At 42.9% G+C, this 20,520-nt stretch overlaps 1 protein-coding gene across 1 annotated transcript in view; it reads left to right on the forward strand.

The window, feature by feature from the left end:
- The window catches only part of ARFGEF3 (ARFGEF family member 3), a 182,910-nt gene that overhangs the window by 134,985 nt on the left and 27,405 nt on the right, over window positions 1-20,520 (forward strand). Inside the window, exons 22-26 of the mRNA XM_034670783.1 lie at window positions 2,434-2,613; window positions 9,806-9,950; window positions 11,686-11,808; window positions 16,441-16,544; window positions 18,252-18,396. Of these exons, the coding sequence (XP_034526674.1) occupies window positions 2,434-2,613; window positions 9,806-9,950; window positions 11,686-11,808; window positions 16,441-16,544; window positions 18,252-18,396 (697 nt within the window). The remainder of the gene's footprint in view (window positions 1-2,433; window positions 2,614-9,805; window positions 9,951-11,685; window positions 11,809-16,440; window positions 16,545-18,251; window positions 18,397-20,520) is intronic.

Below are 20,520 nucleotides of genomic sequence, written 5' to 3' on the forward strand. Positions count from 1 at the left end.
GAAATGATGAAAAGGGGGAAGACCGAGGTGACGGGGCAAAGATGTAGCAAAAGATCGGGGTAGGCAAGGATGACACGGAAGCAAGACAGAGCAAGTTCAACAAGCGTGTTATTGCACAGAAAGGGGTCTGACCTGCTTGGCAAGCACTTCAGGGGTGCCATTAAGGATTGGCAAAGTGGATGACGAGTGAGAACAGTAACGGTAATGGCTAACAGCGGGGGGCATTTAGTATGCACCAAGCGCTGTGATAGGCACCTTCCTTAAAGTAACTTTAAGAGGTAAGTGCCCTTATCCCCACTTTTACAGCCAGAAACGGGGCTTGGAGAGGGAAATCTCTGGTCCAGCATAACCCAGCTACTAACTGGTGCAGCCAGGAGTTGAGCCCGGGCAGTCAGACTCCCTGCCCCTCCTACCTACCCAGCATACCATTCCCCCTTATCCGCAAGCAGAGCTCCCGCTTGTCACAGCAGGCACTGGGGATATGGTGGTTGATAGCAGTGTTGAGCGAACCTCCTAGTCAGTCTCGAATCCAGGGTCCTCTCCTCCCTCGATTGGCCCGCACTGACTAATCCTGCCGCTCGGAGTATTTTTCATCCCCTTTGATTTCCATTCTCTCTCTGTGCTTGAACAGGTCACACTATTTCTGTGTTTGGGGTTTATGGCTTTTATGGTCTTGCCTTCTTACAGGAGAAGTTAAATCCACCCAAGACCGAAAAAGTGCCCTCCACCTGTTCCGCCTTGGGGACTCCATGCTGAGGATCGTGCGGAGCAAGTCGCGGCCGCTGCTGCACGTGATGCGCTGCTGGAGCCTCGTGGCCCCACACCTGGTGGAGGTGAGCCGCTCTGGAGCCCAGCAGGGAGCGCCGGCAGCAGGACCAGCACGGGGCTTGCCAGGCGCCGTGTGGGCAGAGTGCTGTGGCCTCAGAGCAGGGATAAGGTCCCGTCACCGGGGCACAAACATCCTGGTTCTCTGATGGACGTCATGGCATCTAGAGAATAAGCCCAAAGGGCAGTCCCGCCTCCGTGTCGCCCTGACCCTCTTTCTTTACAATTGCATGACTTGGCCAAGTACCTCCCACAGCCAGCTTTCCCTTCTTTATGCTTTACTTTCAGCCTGAGACTGGAGTTTCACTTTTATATGTGATTATAACAAAGCCTTTTGTTCCTGCCAGTCTCTCTTTTCTAATAGCTAAATGTACTCTGGGAAGTATCCCGTAAATAGGCGAACCATATGCCCTAGCTTTCCCAACAAAAAAACTAGGACCTCTTTCACTCTCATACAGAGTGGTGCAAGTGATAAATTATATCTTATGAACTAAGCATTTCAATACATGACGACTGGCTACTTCTCCGTTGGTGGGAAAATTGTTGCCTTGCTGTTCGGTGATAACGATTCTTACTGGTTTGTTAGTGTTAATCTGGTAGAGCTATGTCACCAAATGAAGTATTTTGTGGAACTTAATTCACTAAACTGAGAACATTCTAGTAAAGAAAAGGGGTAGAAAATAACAACCTGGCCATGGAAAAACAGTGTGTATCAGTTATCTGTTACACTATAATCAACCACCCCAAATCTGTTGACATAAAACAACGGCCCCTTATTTAGCTCATGATTCTGTGGGTCAGAAATCTGAGCTGGGTTGAGCCAGGCTTGGCTGAGCTCAGCTTGCCTCACTTCTGCACTTGTGGTTGGCTGGTTCATGACAGCCTTGACTAGGAGGCTGGACACAGGAGCCTCTCCCCATGGTCTCTCCTTCTTCAACAGACTAGCCCTGGCTCATTCACATGGCATTTTTAGGATTCCCAAGGAAAGCAAGAAGGCATATCCCAAATCAGAACTACTTTTCAGTTCTCTGCTGATACAATGTTTGGTATTTTTCCATTGTCCAAAGCAGATCACACATTCAAGCCCAGGGTCCGTGTGAGAGAGGGCTTCTCAAGGTCATGCATACAAAGATGTGAGCCAATTAGAGCATTGCTGGGGCAACTGGCCCACTTCCTTGAGGGACAGATGACACATCTGATCATATTCGGAACATGGCTGAGAATGAGACCACAGGCAGTTCCCAGACTAGGTTCTGGTGTCTTTATAGCCCCTGTGTTCTATACCACCCAAGAAAACTGTCATGTTAAAAAAAAAAAAAAAAAAAGAAATTACTAGAAATTATTATTTTCCAGAAATATTAAAGTGAAACTAGACTTGTGTGTGATCTTTGGTTAAATTATTAAAAATTCAATTTTAGTGTATTGTTCATCTATATTTATTCCTTGGATTTTTATTTATTTATTTGTTTTGTTTATTTATTTATTTTTTTACTGTAACAGAACTGCTGTTTCTACCTCCCCACAATGAGGTGGGTTAGGAACTTAAGAAACCATTATCTTACTTGTATGAAGTCCTGATGGTGTCCTGCTCTCCCCTGAATTTTGCAGGCTGCCTGCCATAAGGAAAGGCATGTGTCTCAGAAGGCCGTTTCCTTCATCCATGATATACTGACGGAGGTTCTCACAGACTGGAATGAGCCGTCTCATTTTCACTTTAATGAAGCACTCTTCCGACCTTTTGAGCGAATCATGCAGCTGGAGTTGTGTGATGAGGACGTCCAAGACCAGGTCAGTGTGGCATGGAAATCAGCGTCACCAGCATCACAGCCAGCCTTTCCTGAGTGCCGTGGCCGGCGCCGCTCTGTGACCTTTGCATATTTCATCTTTCCAGTAATCCTTTGCGGGATCTGTGACGGGGGGTTAAGCAATTTAGCTGATGATACATGGTTAATGATTAGCGAACTGGGGTTTGAGCCTAGGCAATCTAGCTGTACCAGCGTATACTTTGATATACCTAGCTGTACTCAATCACTACGACACCCTCTGCTGGGAGACAGATGGTAAGGAAACTGTTCACTTCATATCCAGCAAGATGGTGGGCGAGGAACACAGACAGATGCCCTCTGTCTCTCTGAAATCTACCAAAAAGGTTGAATAAAAGTTTTAAAATTCCTTTTAAATGCATTGACCCTTTCTGGCAAGAAAGACAAGAATACTAAGATGTCTTAAAGTCAGTAACAGTGGGAAGCCAGAGAGTTCTAACCTAGAGTTCTAAGCCTGGTTTTGCCGTGAGGGAATTTTCCATCAGGTGAAGCAGAGTTCTGCTTATCACATTCTTGAGACCATCACAACAGGAGATAAATCTCAAGGCAAACTGTATGAGACTGGTGTTCACTCAGGCCAAAGTTGAATTAGAAATGAACCCAAGTACCGCCCTCCTGAGGATTGTAGCAGCCTCTCTCTAACATTGGCTCTTAGTAGATATTAAAAAAACAAACAAAAAACTCTCCAGGATTTAAAATTACAAGCTAGCCCTTCTAGCAGGTCAGCGTATGAAATTACACTACATTGGTAGCCTGAGAAGCTTTGTACAGCCATGGTACAAAAGCAACAGAAATTCCCCCAGAGGAACTCATTTCAACTTGGGCCATAAAAGAATCCCACTAATAAAGTTCCCAGATATGTGAGTTCACAGTATTTCCAAAATATTACAAAAACACACAGGGAAACAAGGCAATAGTCAGAGCAAGCTGCTCAAACAACAGATGGCACAGTTAGGACTGAAAAGAATTGAAATGTTGGTATCCTTCCTGCAAAATATTCTACAAGAATGCCTAATAAGTTAAATGAAACAAAAGAAAGCAATGAAAATATGAGTTAATACCTAAACACTCAGTTGGAGGATTTCAATCATAGTGAGCTGAGTAGTTCAGATCAACTTTCCTTAGGGAACAACCAGGAAAAGTTGGATTAAAAATATTTTAAAACCTGGAAGGTATTGGAACACAACAAGGCAGTGAATAACTATGAGGCCAATATCTAGGAGAAAAAGAATACTCAGAGTCTGTGCCTGGTGTTGAGGCACTGTTCCTAAAAAAATGTAATCCACTAATTTCAGAAAAGGAAGTCATGAGATTGGGAAACCAGCCAAAATTGGAATCTGGGACCCACCAAGTCTGGTAACTTCCTGCCATCTTAGGACAGAACCATGAAGAGAAGGGGACATATGAGGACGAGGAGTGAAACTTAAATAGACTAGTCATAACAGGAAATAATCCCCAACTTCAAATAATCCCAATCCCTAACATGAGATTAGATGATTTGTGAGTTCTAGTGTCGGCCATCCGCATAGCACAAAACGCCTCCCTGGCAGAAAATGACATCATCCCAAGCATTCAANAAAATTGGAATCTGGGACCCACCAAGTCTGGTAACTTCCTGCCATCTTAGGACAGAACCATGAAGAGAAGGGGACATATGAGGACGAGGAGTGAAACTTAAATAGACTAGTCATAACAGGAAATAATCCCCAACTTCAAATAATCCCAATCCCTAACATGAGATTAGATGATTTGTGAGTTCTAGTGTCGGCCATCCGCATAGCACAAAACGCCTCCCTGGCAGAAAATGACATCATCCCAAGGATTCAAATTATTTCTTGGTTTGCATGTGCAGTGTCTACATTCAATCAAAAATAATCAGACTCATTAGGAAATAACACATCACTGACAACAAAAAGAAAAACAAACAATAAAAATAGACACACACACATATATAAGCATATGCTTGTCCAGGGGTCCAGAGTTATCAGAGACGGGCTTTCAAATAACTGTGCTTTAAATGTGTTCAGAAAGATTTAGACCAGGAGGGACTTGGGCTATGGTGGCATGAAAAAGTTAATGAGGCTTCCTCACAAAAATCAGGTATAAAACAGGACAAAATTGTCAAAAGCAACAGTTTCAGATTTCTGGAAATTGACCAAGGACAGACAAATTGAGTAGCATTTATGCTTAGAAATACTTCTTGCCAGAACTTTGGTTAAGAACAGTGGAAGTCTGTAACCTGTTGCCAAAGACTGTCCCCATCACCCTTACTCTCAAGCTATTGGCAAGAATAGTAGTTTGACCAGTGTGGAACTAACTTGGAAAATCAGCAGCTTTCCAGTATGAGGGACAGACTCGGATTAAAGAAGACTTAGAGGGGCGCCTCGGTGGCTCAGTCCATCAAGCATCTGCCTTCAGCTCAACTCACGATCCCAGGGTCCCCAAGTCAGGCTCCTTGCTCAGCAGGGAGTATGCTTCTCCCTCTGTCTCTACCACTCCCCCTGCTTGTGCTGCTCTCTCTCAAATGAATAAAATCCTTAAAAAAATAAAAATAAAACAAAGAAGACTCAGAAAAAAGACCACTTGTTTGGCAACTAAAAGCAGCAAATTCATTAGAAGTAAACAGGGGTGGGCATCTGGGTGGCCCAGTTGGTTAAGCGTCTGCCTTCAGCTCAGGTCCTGAGATCGAGCCCCACATTAGGCTCCCCACTCAGCAGGGAGTCTGCTTCTCCCTCTCCCACTCCCCCTGCTTGTGCTCACTCCCTCTCTTTCTCCCTCTCTCTCAAATAAATAAAATCTTAAAAAAAAAAAAAAGTGCACTGGGGAAGCCTGCAATTTTGCTAGCCTAAGGTTACAGTGAGCAGTGAACCAATAAGAAATGTAACGTGTCTTTGGAAACCAGAGACTTAAAGATTAGATAAATTCCTCTCACATCTCTGGCTGACTGAAACATGGGCAGATGCAGGATGAACCATACAAATCCCATCAGAAAGTAAAAAAACAAGGGAAACTTGAGAACTGGCTAAACTTGGAATATTTTCCCCAACCTACATACATGGATTGGTTGAAGAGGATGGAAGCCTTAAAGGCTCAAGTTTTCTGAGCACAATTTCTGCCCACATCATCTGCTGACCACTAACCTTTGTAAACATGGGGATGAATGTTAAATAGTAAAGCTAAGACCTAAAAACAAAGAAACTGAGCCAGAGACATTGGCTCCTCACACATGGAAAGAGACAGATTGCACAGTGTAAGTCCAACCCCTTATTAAAAAAAAAAAAAAAAAAAAAAACCTCAAAAATTAATCAGAATTCAGCATTGCCACAATGTATTATATAAAATGTTGACCTTCAGCAAAGAAAAAGGAAGGAAGGAAGGAAGGAAGGAAGGAAAGAAAGAAAGAAAGAAAGAAAGAAAGAAAGAAAGAAAGAAAGAAAGAAAGAAAAAAAAAAGATACAAGGANAAGAAAGAAAGAAAGAAAGAAAGAAAGAAAGAAAGAAAGAAAGAAAGAAAGAAAGAAAGAAAGAAAAAAGATACAAGGGGACAAGAAAGAATGATACCTATTGGGAGGGGAGAAAGTGACTTTGAATGAGCCCAGGTGTTGGAGTTGAGAGACAGGCTTTAGAACATATAAATATGTTTAAAGAATTAAAGGAAAATCTGATGACAATGGCTTGAAAATAGTCTAATTAGAGAACTGGAACTATGAAAAACTACAAATTCTAGAGCTGAAAAGGCAATAACTGAAATGAAAAATGTACAAGATGGTCTTACCAGCAAGATCCGAGATGGCAGAAGGAGAATTGGTGAACTTGAAGTTAGATTAATAGAAATTATCCATTCTAAAGTTTGGAGAGGATTGTTTGACCAGAAATAAAGCCTTAGAGACGTGCGGTATAATGTCAAGCTTGCGGGTAATTCGAGTTCAGACAAAGATGAGAAACACAAGGGTCAGAAAATATATTTAGAAAAATAATGGAACCCTAGTTAGCATCAACACAAAGATAGCCATTAGATATTAGATACATTATAGTCAAACTGCTCGAAGACAAAAACAAAACCTCGAAAGCAGCAAGAGAGAAACAGTTCATTGCTACAATAGGATTAATTGCTACTTTTCCAGAGAGAATGAAGACCAAAAGACAATGCAATGACATATTGAAAGTGAATAATTTAGAATAATTTAGAGTAATTACCCTTCAAAAATGAAGATGAAGTAAAAGCATTCTCAGATAAACAAAAATCAATAGAATTTCTTGCCAACAGACCTATAAGTAGTAGTCAAGGAATTCCTTCAGACTAAAAGGAGATAACAGAGTAATTCAGTTTCACAAGAAGAAATGGTAAATAGAAAAAGATCGCATATTTTTTTCTCTTTTTATTTTATTTTTTAAAAAAATTTTTAATATTTTTTATTATGTTAGTCACCATACAGTACATCCCTAGTTTTTGACGTAAAGTTCCATGATTCATTACTTGCGTATAACACCCAGTGCACCATGCAATACGTGCCCTCCTTAATACCCATCACCAGCCTATCCCAGTCTCCCACCCCCCTCCCCTCTGAAGCCCTCAGTTTGTTTCCCAGAGTCCATAGTCCGTCATGGTGTTTAAAGCACTAACTCTAACACTGTATTTTTGGATTTATTAAATATAAAGATATAAATAACCATAGCAGAAAGAAGGGGGATAGGGGCACCTGGGTGGCATAGCGGTTGAGCGTCTGCCTTCGGCTCAGGGCGTGATCCTGGCATTATGGGATCAAGCCCCACATCAGGCTCCTCCGCTATGAGCCTGCTTCTTCCTCTCCCACTCCCCCTGTTTGTGTTCCCTCTCTCGCTGGCTGTCTCTATCCCCGTCGAATAAATAAATAAAAATCTTTAAAAAAAAAAAAAAAAAGAAAGAAGGGGGAGAAAATGAAACTATTTAGAAGCAAAGTTGCCATATTTTGCNCCCGTCGAATAAATAAATAAAAATCTTAAAAAAAAAAAAAAAAAGAAAGAAGGGGGAGAAAATGAAACTATTTAGAAGCAAAGTTGCCATATTTTGCCAGAATTAAGTCATTTATTAACTTGAATATTGTGATAAGTCGAAGATACATATTATAATCCCTAAGGCAACAGCCTCGAGAATAACACAAAAAATAAAAAGAAACAAAGGAATTAGAATGATACACTAAAAATATGTTTAACCCAAAAGAAGGCAATGAAAGAGGAACAGAGGAACAAAAAACACATTATATGCGCAAAACAAAGAGTAAAACGACAGATGTAAACAAGACCACATTAATAGCATTAAACATGTATTTGTGAAAAGGTGCCCCACGTCTTCCGTCAGTCAGGGCACGAGAATCAAACCTCAACGAGATATCACTCCAAACTGACTAGGATGACTTCAGCAAAAAAGATCCTAAGTGTCGATGAGCCTGTGGGGAAGTTGGAATCTCCACACGCTACTGACAGGAAGGTTAAATGCGCCTCCACGGAAAACAGGCTGGCAGTTCCTCCAAAGGTACATACCCAAGAAAAATGAAAATATATATCCGTACGAATCTAGACACAAACATTCTGAGCAGCATTATTCGTAACAGCCAGAATGTTGGAAACAACCTAAATTCCATCTGCTGGTAAATGGATAAATGTGGTATTTCCACACAATAAAATATTATTCGGCAATTAAAAAAAATCAGTATCGATTTGTGCTACCATATGAATGAACCTTGGAAACATTACACTAAATGGAAAAAGCCNAGCAATAAAAAAAAAATCAGTATCGATTTGTGCTACCATATGAATGAACCTTGGAAACATTACACTAAATGGAAAAAGCCAGTCCCAAAAGACCACATTTTATAGGATTTCAGTTGTGTAAAATGTCCNCAGTCCCAAAAGACCACATTTTATAGGATTTCAGTTGTGTAAAATGTCCATAATAAGCAAATCTATAGAGAGAAAAAGTAAGTTGGTGATTGCCTAGGGCAGAGAGTAGGGTTCTGTGGAGGGAGTGACTGCTAGCACGTGCTGGCTTTGGGGGCACAGGCAGGTCATGAAAATGTTCTAAAATTAGATTAGTGATGGTTACACAACTCTCTGAATATGCTAAAAAACAACAAATTGTAGAGTATAAATGGGTAAATCTTACCATACGGGATTTGTATCTCAATAAAGATGTTAAAAAACATGAATTGACTAAACTATCAGAAGGCAGAATTGTAAGGGTGGCTATAACAATAAAATATTACAATATGCAGTCTACAAGAGACAGATTTTACATTCAAAGGCACCCATAGATTGAAAGTAAAAGAACCGAAAATAATACGCCGTGCAAACAGTTACCGCGGAAGAGTTGGGGTGGCTGTATTAACGTCGGGCAAAACGGACACCTATATGGTAAATATTACCAGAAACGATCTTTGGGCCCTTGGGTTAGGCAAAGACTTCCTAGGAATGATACCAACGTGATCCATAAAAAGAGAAATTGATGAATTATGTTTCATCAAAACTAAAAACTTGTTCTTCAAAGACACCATAAAAAAAATAAAAAATAAAAAGACAAAGTCAAAGCTGTAAAAAAAAATGTGAATTATGTATCTGAGGAAAGACTTGAATTTAGACTATGTAAAGAACTCTAACAACTCAGTAAATAGACAGTAGTGAGGGGCACCTGGTGGCGCAGTCAGGCTTCAACTCTCGGTTGCGGCTCAGGTCATGATCTTGAGGGTCATGAGATCGAGCCCCATGTTGGCCTCCATGCTCAGTGTGGAGTCTGCTTGAGATTCTCTCCTTCTCCTTCTGCCCCTCCCCACCTGTGGGCACGCGCTCTCCCTCTCTCTCTCTCAAACAGATAAATCTTTCTTTCAAAAAAGACGATAATGAGAAGACAAAAACCAAATTTTTAAAAAACAGCAAAACATTTGCAGATGGCAAATAAGCACGTGAAAAGTTGCTGAACAACATTAGTCATTAGCAAAATGCAAATTAATGCAATTCGGCTGCTTGTTTAGAGAGTTTTGACCAGGTTTGGCTGAATTCTGATTTTTCTTTTTCCCTGAAATAAACCGAGAAATAGGAAGCCGAGAAGTCTGTCACCCTTGCCAGAAATTTTCCTGCTTCTTTTAAGAAGAAGGTTTTAAATGCCCCCTCCTTTGCCTCTGCCAGGTGGTCACATCCATTGGCGAGCTAGTCGAAGTGTGTTCCACACAGATCCAGTCGGGATGGAGGCCCTTGTTCAGTGCCCTGGAGACTGTGCACAGTGGGAACAAGTCTGAGGTGAAGGAGTATCTGGTTGGTGATTACTCCATGGGTAAGAATGTGTTGATTTTGTATCCTGAAACTTTCCTGAACGCATTTATTAGTTCTAAGGTTTTGGGTGGCATCTTTAGGATTTTCTAAATAAAATAGATCATGTGATCTACAAACAGGCAATTTTACTGCTTTCTTTCTGATTTGGATGTGTTTTATTTTTATTTTTTCCTGCCTAGTTGCTCTGGGTAGTATTTTCAGTACTATGTTAAATAAGGATGGTGAGAGGGAAGAATGTGTAGATGATTTTTGTTATAAAGTATGCATTCGTGATGTCAATTTTTATGCTACCAGAAGAAACTGAACAACAGGGAAGGCTACGGTTCAGCCATGTTTTCTTGGCAGGAAATGATCTGGTGTAGCAGGGACACACATCCTGAGTTCTGCTGGTGGACCAGGAACCCTGAGTGTTATCAGGCCCTGCTCTTACTGACAGATTAGACAAAACGCTGACACTTCTGTTGTTTCAGTTATACATATTTGTGTTGAGCTCATTCCTAAAGCCAAAGGAAAACATTATTTGCTTACTAGTAAGAAGCAGAAAAGCATCATAACACAGTTGGATCCCAGTTCGGGAAATTGGGTTTAGCTGGAAATGAATGGGGACCCATAAAGCATGCCCAGAGACCCACCAGGGGACTCACAGGTCTCAGCATATAGGTATGCTAAGTCTTATTGCACGGCTCAGATTTATTACATGGCTCACCACGAAGATTTATGATGGCAACATAGGACAAGCGGAAGACACAGACTCTAGGGAAATCCCAGTGCAGGCTACTGTGTGCTCTCAGCCTCCCCCAAGGGTCCGCCAGAGCATACTCTGCTCCAAGAGTGAAAACACAGCAATGTGAATGTGATGTTTCTCCCCAGCAAAGCCCATTGGAGACCCAGCTAAGAGCTGGCCACCTAGGTACCCTCTGCCTAGCACCTACCAAAATCCCAGACTCCCCAAAGGAGACCCAGCGTTCCGGAAGACACAGACTCTAGGGAAATCCCAGTGCAGGCTACTGTGTGCTCTCAGCCTCCCCCAAGGGTCCGCCAGAGCATACTCTGCTCCAAGAGTGAAAACACAGCAATGTGAATGTGATGTTTCTCCCCAGCAAAGCCCATTGGAGACCCAGCTAAGAGCTGGCCACCTAGGTACCCTCTGCCTAGCACCTACCAAAATCCCAGACTCCCCAAAGGAGACCCAGCGTTCAAAATAAACCATGTTGTTTGCACAGTCTAGGCCCAGTGAACCACCCTGATCAGTTAACTGTTGCCTGGGAATATTCTGAGAGGTTCCCAGATGTCAGCCAAGGGCCAATCTTGTAAGCAGGCCTGAGGATAGCAATCTCGAGCCTGTTAAATCTCTTCTGCACAGCTATGAATCAATTAGTATATGCCATCGGGTCTTATCTAAACCTTCCCTGCCCTATAATTACGTGTGCAGAATCCCAGAGGCCTGCATGTCTCATTACCCTGTCGACCCACACATTGCCACAGCCCTGCATTCAGCGGGCTTTGCCCTCATCTCCCTACCAAGCTCTCTATGTATTTGTAGCCTTCCTGCAGCTCCCCCTGCAGGCCAAGCTGAGAAGGACAGCATGGAAGCCATGCCCCTGTCCCATCAAAAGGCCAGGGATTTCCTCCAGCAGTAGGTCTTTTCCAAGACTCCATGGAAGGTGCTGGGAGTATGGGCAACCTGAAGGGTAGAGACTTGATGTTCTTAAAACTCTACAACTTTCTTCCCTTAGGAAAAAGCCAGGCTCCAGTGTTTGATGTATTTGAAGCGTTTCTCAATACCGACAACATCCAGGTCTTTGCTAATGCGGCCACAAGTTACATCATGTGCCTTATGAAGTTTGTCAAAGGACTGGGTGAGTGGAGTCTTCTTTCCGTCCCCCCGTGACAGCGGATGACTTTGTGTGGAAAGCCCTGGAGACAGGCCCACTGCCCGCCTGGAGCAAGCAAGCCAGCCACCCGGGTTTCAGGCAGATGGCGGTGTGCGTTGTGTATTCAGAAGCAGAAAGCTTACTGTAAAAGCAACTTGGATTCTGTCCATTGTTGCTATTTTTCATCGTGTTCCTGGAATACTCTTGTAATGTAGCATGTTTTCAATCTATATGTTACTTTACTCCAACTTCGTTTTTGAATCTTAAAATATTCAGTATTAAATTCTAGAATCCCCCTTATGCAGGAGCTGCTGTCCTCGATGTCACATAATTAGCAGCCTGAGCTTGAGTTTCCAGCTCCTCCTAACAGAAATTAAGGATGTCTCCCCCTGGGCCTTATCAATCATAACATTTCTTTGGAGGGTAAAAGTCCCCCTTCTTTGAGGCCTTGTGTGTTTCAGAGACCACCAAGCTGATTTTCCGCTTAATTTAGCAATGCTTGAACAAAGTGGAGTCTTGCTGTACAACATGACCTGCTGTAGTGTAGCAGACTTTTTTTATGGAGCCCAAGTTTATCTGGGGTGAAACAGAAGGGAGGGCAGTTAGTTAAACCAAAAATTTTAGAAGGAACTTAAGTCTTAAAGTTTTGAGACCCTCACCATGGAGTGCTCTTAGACCCTGAGGCTAAGAACAATTTGAAGGACAATGTAAGGTTCATAATATTTTTTTGTTAATTTTTGCTAAATAACTGACAGTTCATTTGCAGAAGAAGACTGGACGCAAAGAAACTAGGCGACTTTGTTCATGTCCCCCTTTTGGGGGGAGCAGGAACAAATCAAGTTTCAGGAGAGAGACAACATGTGTGATCTGTAGACCATTGTTGTTCTCTTCTGTTATTTATTACACGTGCCTCATTCTGTTGTCATGTATACCCCGGGAAAGGGAGGACTGAGCGGAAGGGCAGCTGTGGCCACTTGTTAATTGATTCTACAAACTAGGCTTCAGAGGAAGATTTCTTGTGGACAAGAGCATCAGATTTTATTTTATTTTAACTCTGCTCTGTGTTAAATAGAAACCAAATAATCTGGCATCTTCACCATAAGAAGACCTTAAAGTATGACTCTTTGTGTCAGGTAGTAGAAAATTCAGTTCTTGTATAGGAATAACTCACTCCCGGGTGTCTCCTTTGTTCTCCCCCGACCGGCACACTCAGTGCTCTGACGCTGGATGGGGGGCGGGATTCTCACACCGTGCAATACTCTGCGACACCAGCTGGCTGTCCTAGAATTCAATTCAGTTCTATACTCCCCAGAGTTAGCACAGACTCCACAGGTGAGGGGCTCAGTCCGACAAGACTGCCCCTCCACTTCACATGCCAGAACGAAGGTAGGTCCCCAGGTTACCTACAACTCTGAAATGGCTACAAATCGGAGGTTCCATGACCCCACCCCTTGGATTTGGTTAGTTGTTGGAACAAGTCACAGAAGTCAGGGGAACACGTTTACCAGTTTCTTCTATAATGAAGGATGTAATAAAGGATACAGGTGAACAGCCAGCCAAAGAGATACATAGGGCGAGGTCCATAGGGTCCCAAACACAGGAGCTTCGGTCCCCATGGAGTGGGGGTGAGCCACCCACCTGGCATAGAGATGTGGTCACCAGCCCAGAAGCTCTCCGCACCCCATACCTCTGGAATTTTCATGGAGGCTTCAGTGGGAAATTACAAGGGTTTTAGGAGCTCTGTGCCAGGAACTGGGAGCAGAGGCCAATATATACATTTGCTATTATCACAGTCTTATGTTTCAGTTAAGAATCGTTATTGGTATTCTCTTATGCAGTGAACTGTTGAGTGCCCGCCATGTGGCCACAGCAGCCTATTTGTACTATGAAGGTATAAAGATGAATAAAACATGCTTCCTGCCCATGAGAGGCTCACAGCCTTTTCTCGGAAGCACACATAAATCAATAATTACAATTCCGTAAGATGAATACTTTCGTGGAGGCTACTAAAAAGAAAAAAGGCATTTAAGCGGAAATAAACAACTGTTGAGTGCCCGCCATGTGGCCACAGCAGCCTATTTGTACTATGAAGGTATAAAGATGAATAAAACACGCTTCCTGCCCGTGAGAGGCTCACAGCCTTTTCTCGGAAGCACACATAAATCAATAATTACAATTCTGTAAGATGAATACTTTCGCGGAGGCTACTAAAAAGAAAAAAGGCATTTAAGCGGAAATAAACAGCAGCTGAGAAAGACGCTTGGAAGTGGGGGGCAGGGCAGGCTTCAGAGAGGAGGTGACATTTGAACTTTGTGGAGTAAGCTATAGGTTTACTTTTCTAAAAACAGGGTACGTTGGAGATACCCACATAAANAAATCAATAATTACAATTCCGTAAGATGAATACTTTCGTGGAGGCTACTAAAAAGAAAAAAGGCATTTAAGCGGAAATAAACAGCAGCTGAGAAAGACGCTTGGAAGTGGGGGGCAGGGCAGGCTTCAGAGAGGAGGTGACATTTGAACTTTGTGGAGTAAGCTATAGGTTTACTTTTCTAAAAACAGGGTACGTTGAAGATACCCACATAAAAGAGATAGTGGGTGATGAGGTGGAAAGAAAGGAAGGGGGCAGTTGGGAAGGGTTCTGCGTGCTACATCAGGGAATCCAGAATGTGTGGAAGGTTTCTAAGTAAAGAGTGGTACAATCACATGCCGTATTAGAACTGAACTGTAGCAGGCACACGTCCCCATACGGGGGGACAGGGGACAGGAGGCTGCAGGCAGAGAGCGTAGAGAGGATGTGATTGGCTCTGGGGCATGGTAGATGCAGGGTCTGTAGGGCTCGGCACTGCTCCGCTGGGGGCTTGGAAGGACTGGCGTTACCAAGAAATAGGGTGTTCAAAAGGAGAGCAGATTAGGTGTGGAGGAGAAGAAAAAGTAATGAATTCTCTTTGGACGTTTAGATAGGTTGGGCTTCTGTGAAACTCCGTTCAAGGGGAGATGCCTAGCAGCAAGTTACAAATTTGAGATTTTATCTCAAGGAGGGAGTTAGCGGCAGCAAATAGAGATGCAGAATAATCGGTATGCACATGGAGGATGGTTTTTCCTGTGAGTTATAAGGTGGAGGTACTTGTATGGGGTGGAGTCCGTGGGAACTGTTGAGCCCCCAGTAGCCATGCTGGCTGTGTCCTGCCCTGGACTCCAGGGGGCGCCATTTGCATAGACTTTGATGTGTAACGCAGTAGCCTTGGTTTAAAAAAAGACAAAAACAAAAACTGGGACGCTCACTTGGATCAACAGGTTAAGAAATGAATTTATTTTTAATTCCCACTTGGTTATTTCAACATGAATTTGACCTCGTCTGTGTTTTGATATTGTAAAGTATGTTCATCCAAACCAGGGTCTGGCAAACGGTGGTCTGCAGGCCAGATCCAACCCATCGATAGTTTTTTATAAAGTTTATTGGAGCACAGCCATGGTCATTTGTCTGTAACTAGTTTTGTATGATAAGGGTAGAGTTGAGAAGTTGTAACAAAAACAGGATGACCTGCAAAACCTAAAGTATTCACTGTCTGGCCCCGTACACAGAAAGTTTGCCCGTCCCTGATCTAAAATACAAATGTTTATCTTTTCTTTTTTNTTTGTCTGTAACTAGTTTTGTATGATAAGGGTAGAGTTGAGAAGTTGTAACAAAAACAGGATGACCTGCAAAGCCTAAAGTATTCACTGTCTGGCCCCGTACACACAAAGTTTGCCCATCCCTGATCTAAAATACAAATGTTTATCTTTTCTTCTTTAAGGAGAAACGTGCCTCTTTGTCTGAATTTTAACTAATGCCTAGTAATTAGGTCTGTTTACCCCAGGGGAGGGTGCCTAGTGGCTACGATTGTAGACTGTTAGAAACAATTACAGTACTGTGGAATGATTTTATTAAAAGTAAGGGAATAGATTCATTACATGAGAAGAAAAATGGTAATCCTCAACTACTCTTTGCCTATAGAAAATCTAGATGCCCTCTCCAGATCTGTGAAACCTCCAGATAGGTACCACAAAAAAACAGAAATCATTTCCGTTCAATTCAGGGGTCTCCATCCCCAAGCCCCAGATGCTTAGACCCCACCCAGGGACTTTATTTATCATTACTGTTTAGTGCTGAGCCCTGGCAGCAAATGGGTCCTTTTCCAAACAGAGAGGGGCCTAGCGCTTCAGCCCAGCCCATGGTTTGTCGCCAGAACTGTCCTTTATCATCGAGCTTCAGGGTCACACCATCCGCAGCGGGACGTGGTGAAGGGACTTACGGTGCGCCCAGGTGCAAAAGAACACCGGCCAGCCACTGAAGGAATTGTGGTAGAATACGGGAAAAGCGTGGCTTAGTGAAAAGGGGGGTTACAAAATGGAATGATCCCAAAAAATAAGATGCGCTGTATGATTCTCGACTGTATTTAACATGTACACATGCAGAGGGGAAAAATGACCAAGAGGATTCTTCTCGGGGTCACTGAGTTTGGGGTCATTTTTTCTTCTATTTTAGCCGACATTTAATGAACGAATGCTGTGTGAATAAATAGGTCTTCCGTTGAAGGGGGACCTCAGGGGTGATTCTGTCCGTCTGTCTTCCAGGAGAGGTGGACTGTAAGGAAATAGGAGACTGTGTCCCGGGACCCGGAGCCACGTCCCCTGACCTGTGCCTCCCCGCGCTGGATTACCTCAGGCGCTGCTCTCAGGTACACGGAGCTCCAGGCCCTGAAACCCGCCTCAGACGATGCTCACGAAACGTGCACGGATGTCTTTTGCTGAAGCCCAAGAGAAACACTTTCTGCTGACTCTGAGGAGACCGGGGGCTTAGATCTGGAGTAGGAATGGTTGTCCCCACCCCTTCTGTGAAGGAGAGAAAGAAAGGAACAAATGTGCTAGAACACACAACTGAATTGAAATCTCGGAAACTTCTCATGTACACTCAGACACAGGAACTGTCATAATCTCTCTGTTTGCGTCAGGCTGCCGGCAGAGGGGTCATGAGGTCCTGGGAAGTCTTCATGATAAGACATGGATGGTGGGGGTGCCACCATTGAAGAGAGACAAAAACCAAAGGGGGGGGGCACATTCAGTCAAGATCTAGTGAGGAAATCCCACCAAACCATGCTTATCAAAGGGGAACAGTGACCTTCGTTGTGCTAAATCCAGTAATTGCCATTATCCCAAGAGGAGGCCACCTCCTGAAGCCTTTTCTCCCCCAGGCTTCAGTAATGCTCTCAGTAGTTGCCCTGCTGTCTCCGCAGGTTGTGTCCCCAGGCCTTTTCCTGTCTGTGGAACCTCTCCAGCGGTGATAGCAATGATAGTGGGAAGCCCCAGGGCTTTAGAAAGGATGCCCAGCCCCAGCTTCTTCCCCCAGCTGCCTCCACAAGGCCCCACATGACAGGACCCCAGCTACCTTTCCACCCTCAGATCCTTCCTTCCCTCTCACTCTGTGCTCCAACCACACCAACTTTCTTTCCCTCAGATACATAGCACCTTACTGCTCAGGGCCATTGGTGTTCCCTCTGCCTGGAATGTCCTCTCCCTGCATCTCCTTGCGACACTCTATCTTCCTGGATCTCATCTGAAACATCACCTCCTCAGAGAAATGAGAGCTTAAGAATCTCCCGACTCATTGCCAACACTCCCATATACCCTGGTCACTCTAGTATCGCCTAATGTTTTTCTATAGCTTTTAGGTCCAAAATGTTATTTATTGTTTGCGAAGGGATCATTGTAAGCCCCCCAGGACAGGAATTTTGTCTGACTCACCCGCAGCTCTTCCCCTGGCACAGGCACAGTTCCAATCTGTGAGGCTCCTTGGGAGTTTGGCCCCATGATGAGGGTTCCTGGGGCACTGGGCTCTTACAGTGAGGGGAATAAAGAATCCAGGGCAGTCTGTCAGTTCTGCATTCAATACCTGCATCTGTCCCCCCCACCAAGCCCACAGATGCCTCCCTTTCCCCACTTACCATTGGCCTCGTTGCCCCGGTGTTGAAGCAAGGGAAGGGGAAGTCAGTCTGGTATCCCATTTACCCAGAGACTGTCTTCTCAGTGGTCCCCACAGAACACTTTCCTGCAGGCAAAAACTCGTGACGTGTTTTGTGGTTCCCCGGGTTGGTTTACCAGGGTCTGTAAAACTCATAGGTAATTGAGTTGCTGAAAAAGTATCCCTAGAGCCGTTTTCCTCTACACTTCTGTTTCCAGTAAATGCCGTTTTCATCTGCTCCATGGGATAGATGCCTCTTGGGAGCTGCCGAATGGATCCAAATTATAACCTCAGAACTTTCATACGCTGGGAGCTTCTCAGCTTTTCCCTAACCCCAGTATTGCTGACATGTAACTTTATTCCTCTTTAACACCCAGAGTGCAGCTTTTTCTGATATATAATTGCAATTTGATCTTTTGTTACTTAGCTACTGGCCAAAATCTACAAAATGCCCCTGAAGCCAATATTCCTTAGCGGGCGACTTGCCAGCTTGCCTCGAAGACTTCAGGAGCAGTCGGCGAGCAGTGAGGATGGAATGGAGTCGGTCCTGTCTGATTTTGATGACGACACTGGTGAGTTTATTGACTGGACTGAACCAGGTTGTTTGCTGTGCTCATATTCCCAGAAGCTTAAGCCTGAGTTCAGTAGCTTAGAGATCATAAGAATGACCATGCATTGATGTTGCTACTGTTTTTAATTCTAACAGAACCAGCCTCCCTAAAGTTTCCATGGACCGCTTAAAAACATCATTTGATATCTTGTCTTCAAACCCATCCTTTTTAGACGGATGCCCCTATCCAAGCTCAGTGCAGATCTGCAGACACCACTAAATATAGTTTCTAACTCTGAATTCTCTCTAATTTAGCAAATTGGAATGTGGTTGCGTTGGTACTTAAATTGGCTGGTAATTGTCTTTAATACCTTCTAGGAAACACAATCATTATATAATTACTTCCTGCAGGACTATTTGGTTAGAGACTGGGGAAATTAAGCCACTACTGAAGAGAGAATCTATTTGTGACTGGTGGAACTGAAGGCTCATTAAAAGAATAATTTTAAAGAATGTGTTTCAAATTAGTTCCCCTGTAATTTCCTGTGGATTGGAGCTCCGTCTGGTAACTTTGGGAAATTTTCAGATGGGTTAACTCACGCTCGTGCTTGTCTTCTGATTCAGCCGACCTGCCCTGTTATCGATCTGGAAGTGGAAATTATATCCTTAAAGGGGACAAATAACTGGCATAGTTTGATTCAAACCCTTGTAAAAGGAGAGGTTTTGGGGGAGAGGTTTTTTTAAATTTGCTTTTTTATTCATTTTTAATTTTTGTTTTATTTTTCTGTTATAAATTCACTTAGGAGAGTAGCGAGAGGATTTACAGTTTTCCATAGGGATTATAAACAGTAAAGCCTCACTGGTTGAGACTAATTTTAAGGAAGAACCATTGGAAAGAATAGCTAATGTAGAGAACAATTAAAATGGAAATTGGCTAGATGTTGCGTAATAGAGGTTTCATTTAATGATTAGTTAAGAATAATTTTTACTTAGCCTCTTAAACCTCCAACCGAGAAAATTACAAACAGAAGCTACTGTCGTTTATCTATAACACAGTCTTGAAAACAGTTGTAAATGCTTTGTGTACGTAGCAGTCAGCAATCTTCTTTCCATTTGTGCAAATCATTAGTCCATTGTTTTTTTTCTAGACAGCCCATCTTCTTATGGGTAAAGTTCAGCCAAGACCTATCTAAAGTTTTCCACATTATCAATTCATTGAGACCTTTCAAGTTATACTTATATATGAAACATAGCTAGCTCAAAGAATTGAAAGCAAAGGCTTCAACTTAGCATTAAATATTGATACGCTCTTAGATGTTATTCTTCTAGTTTCCAAAGACAAATAATTTCCTTTTTTTTTTCTATTGAAATTTCAAACACATATAAAACTAGACAGACTGGTATAATGAACCTTTCTGTGCCCATCACCCAGCTTCAACTATTAACTTATGGCNCAAATAATTTCCTTTTTTTTTTTCCTATTGAAATTTCAAACACATATAAAACTAGACAGACTGGTATAATGAACCTTTCTGTGCACATCACCCAGCTTCAACTATTAACTATTAACTTATGGCCAATCTATTATGTATATTTACACACACACCCTCACTATCTCCTTCCTCCACTCACATCCTCTATTTTAAATCAGAACCCAGACATTGTAGCGTTTCATCTGTAAATGTTTCAGTATGTGTTCCTTAAACATAACAAACATAACCATAATTCCATTATCTCACCTAAAAATTAACAGTAATTATTTTTTTATGATTTTTTATTATATTATGTTAGTCACCATACAGTACATCCCTGGATTCCGATGCAAAGTTCTATGCTTCATTAGTTGCGTATAACACCCAGTGCACCATGCAATACGTGCCCTCCTTACTACCCATCACCAGTCTATTCCATTCCCCCACCCCCCTCCCCTCTGAAGTCTTCAGTTTGTTTCTCATAGTCCATAGTCTCTCATGTTTCATTCCCCCTTCTGATTACCCCCCCTTTTTTATCCCTTTCTTCCCCTACTGATCATCCTAGTTCTTATGTTCCATAGATGAGAGAAATCATATGATAATTGTCTTTCTCTGCTTGACTAATTTCACTTAGCATTATCTCCTCCAGTGCCGTCCAGGTTGCAGCAAATGTC

This window comes from Ailuropoda melanoleuca, chromosome 10 (assembly GCF_002007445.2).
Source record: "Ailuropoda melanoleuca isolate Jingjing chromosome 10, ASM200744v2, whole genome shotgun sequence".
In the NCBI taxonomy this organism is placed as follows: domain Eukaryota; kingdom Metazoa; phylum Chordata; class Mammalia; order Carnivora; family Ursidae; genus Ailuropoda; species Ailuropoda melanoleuca.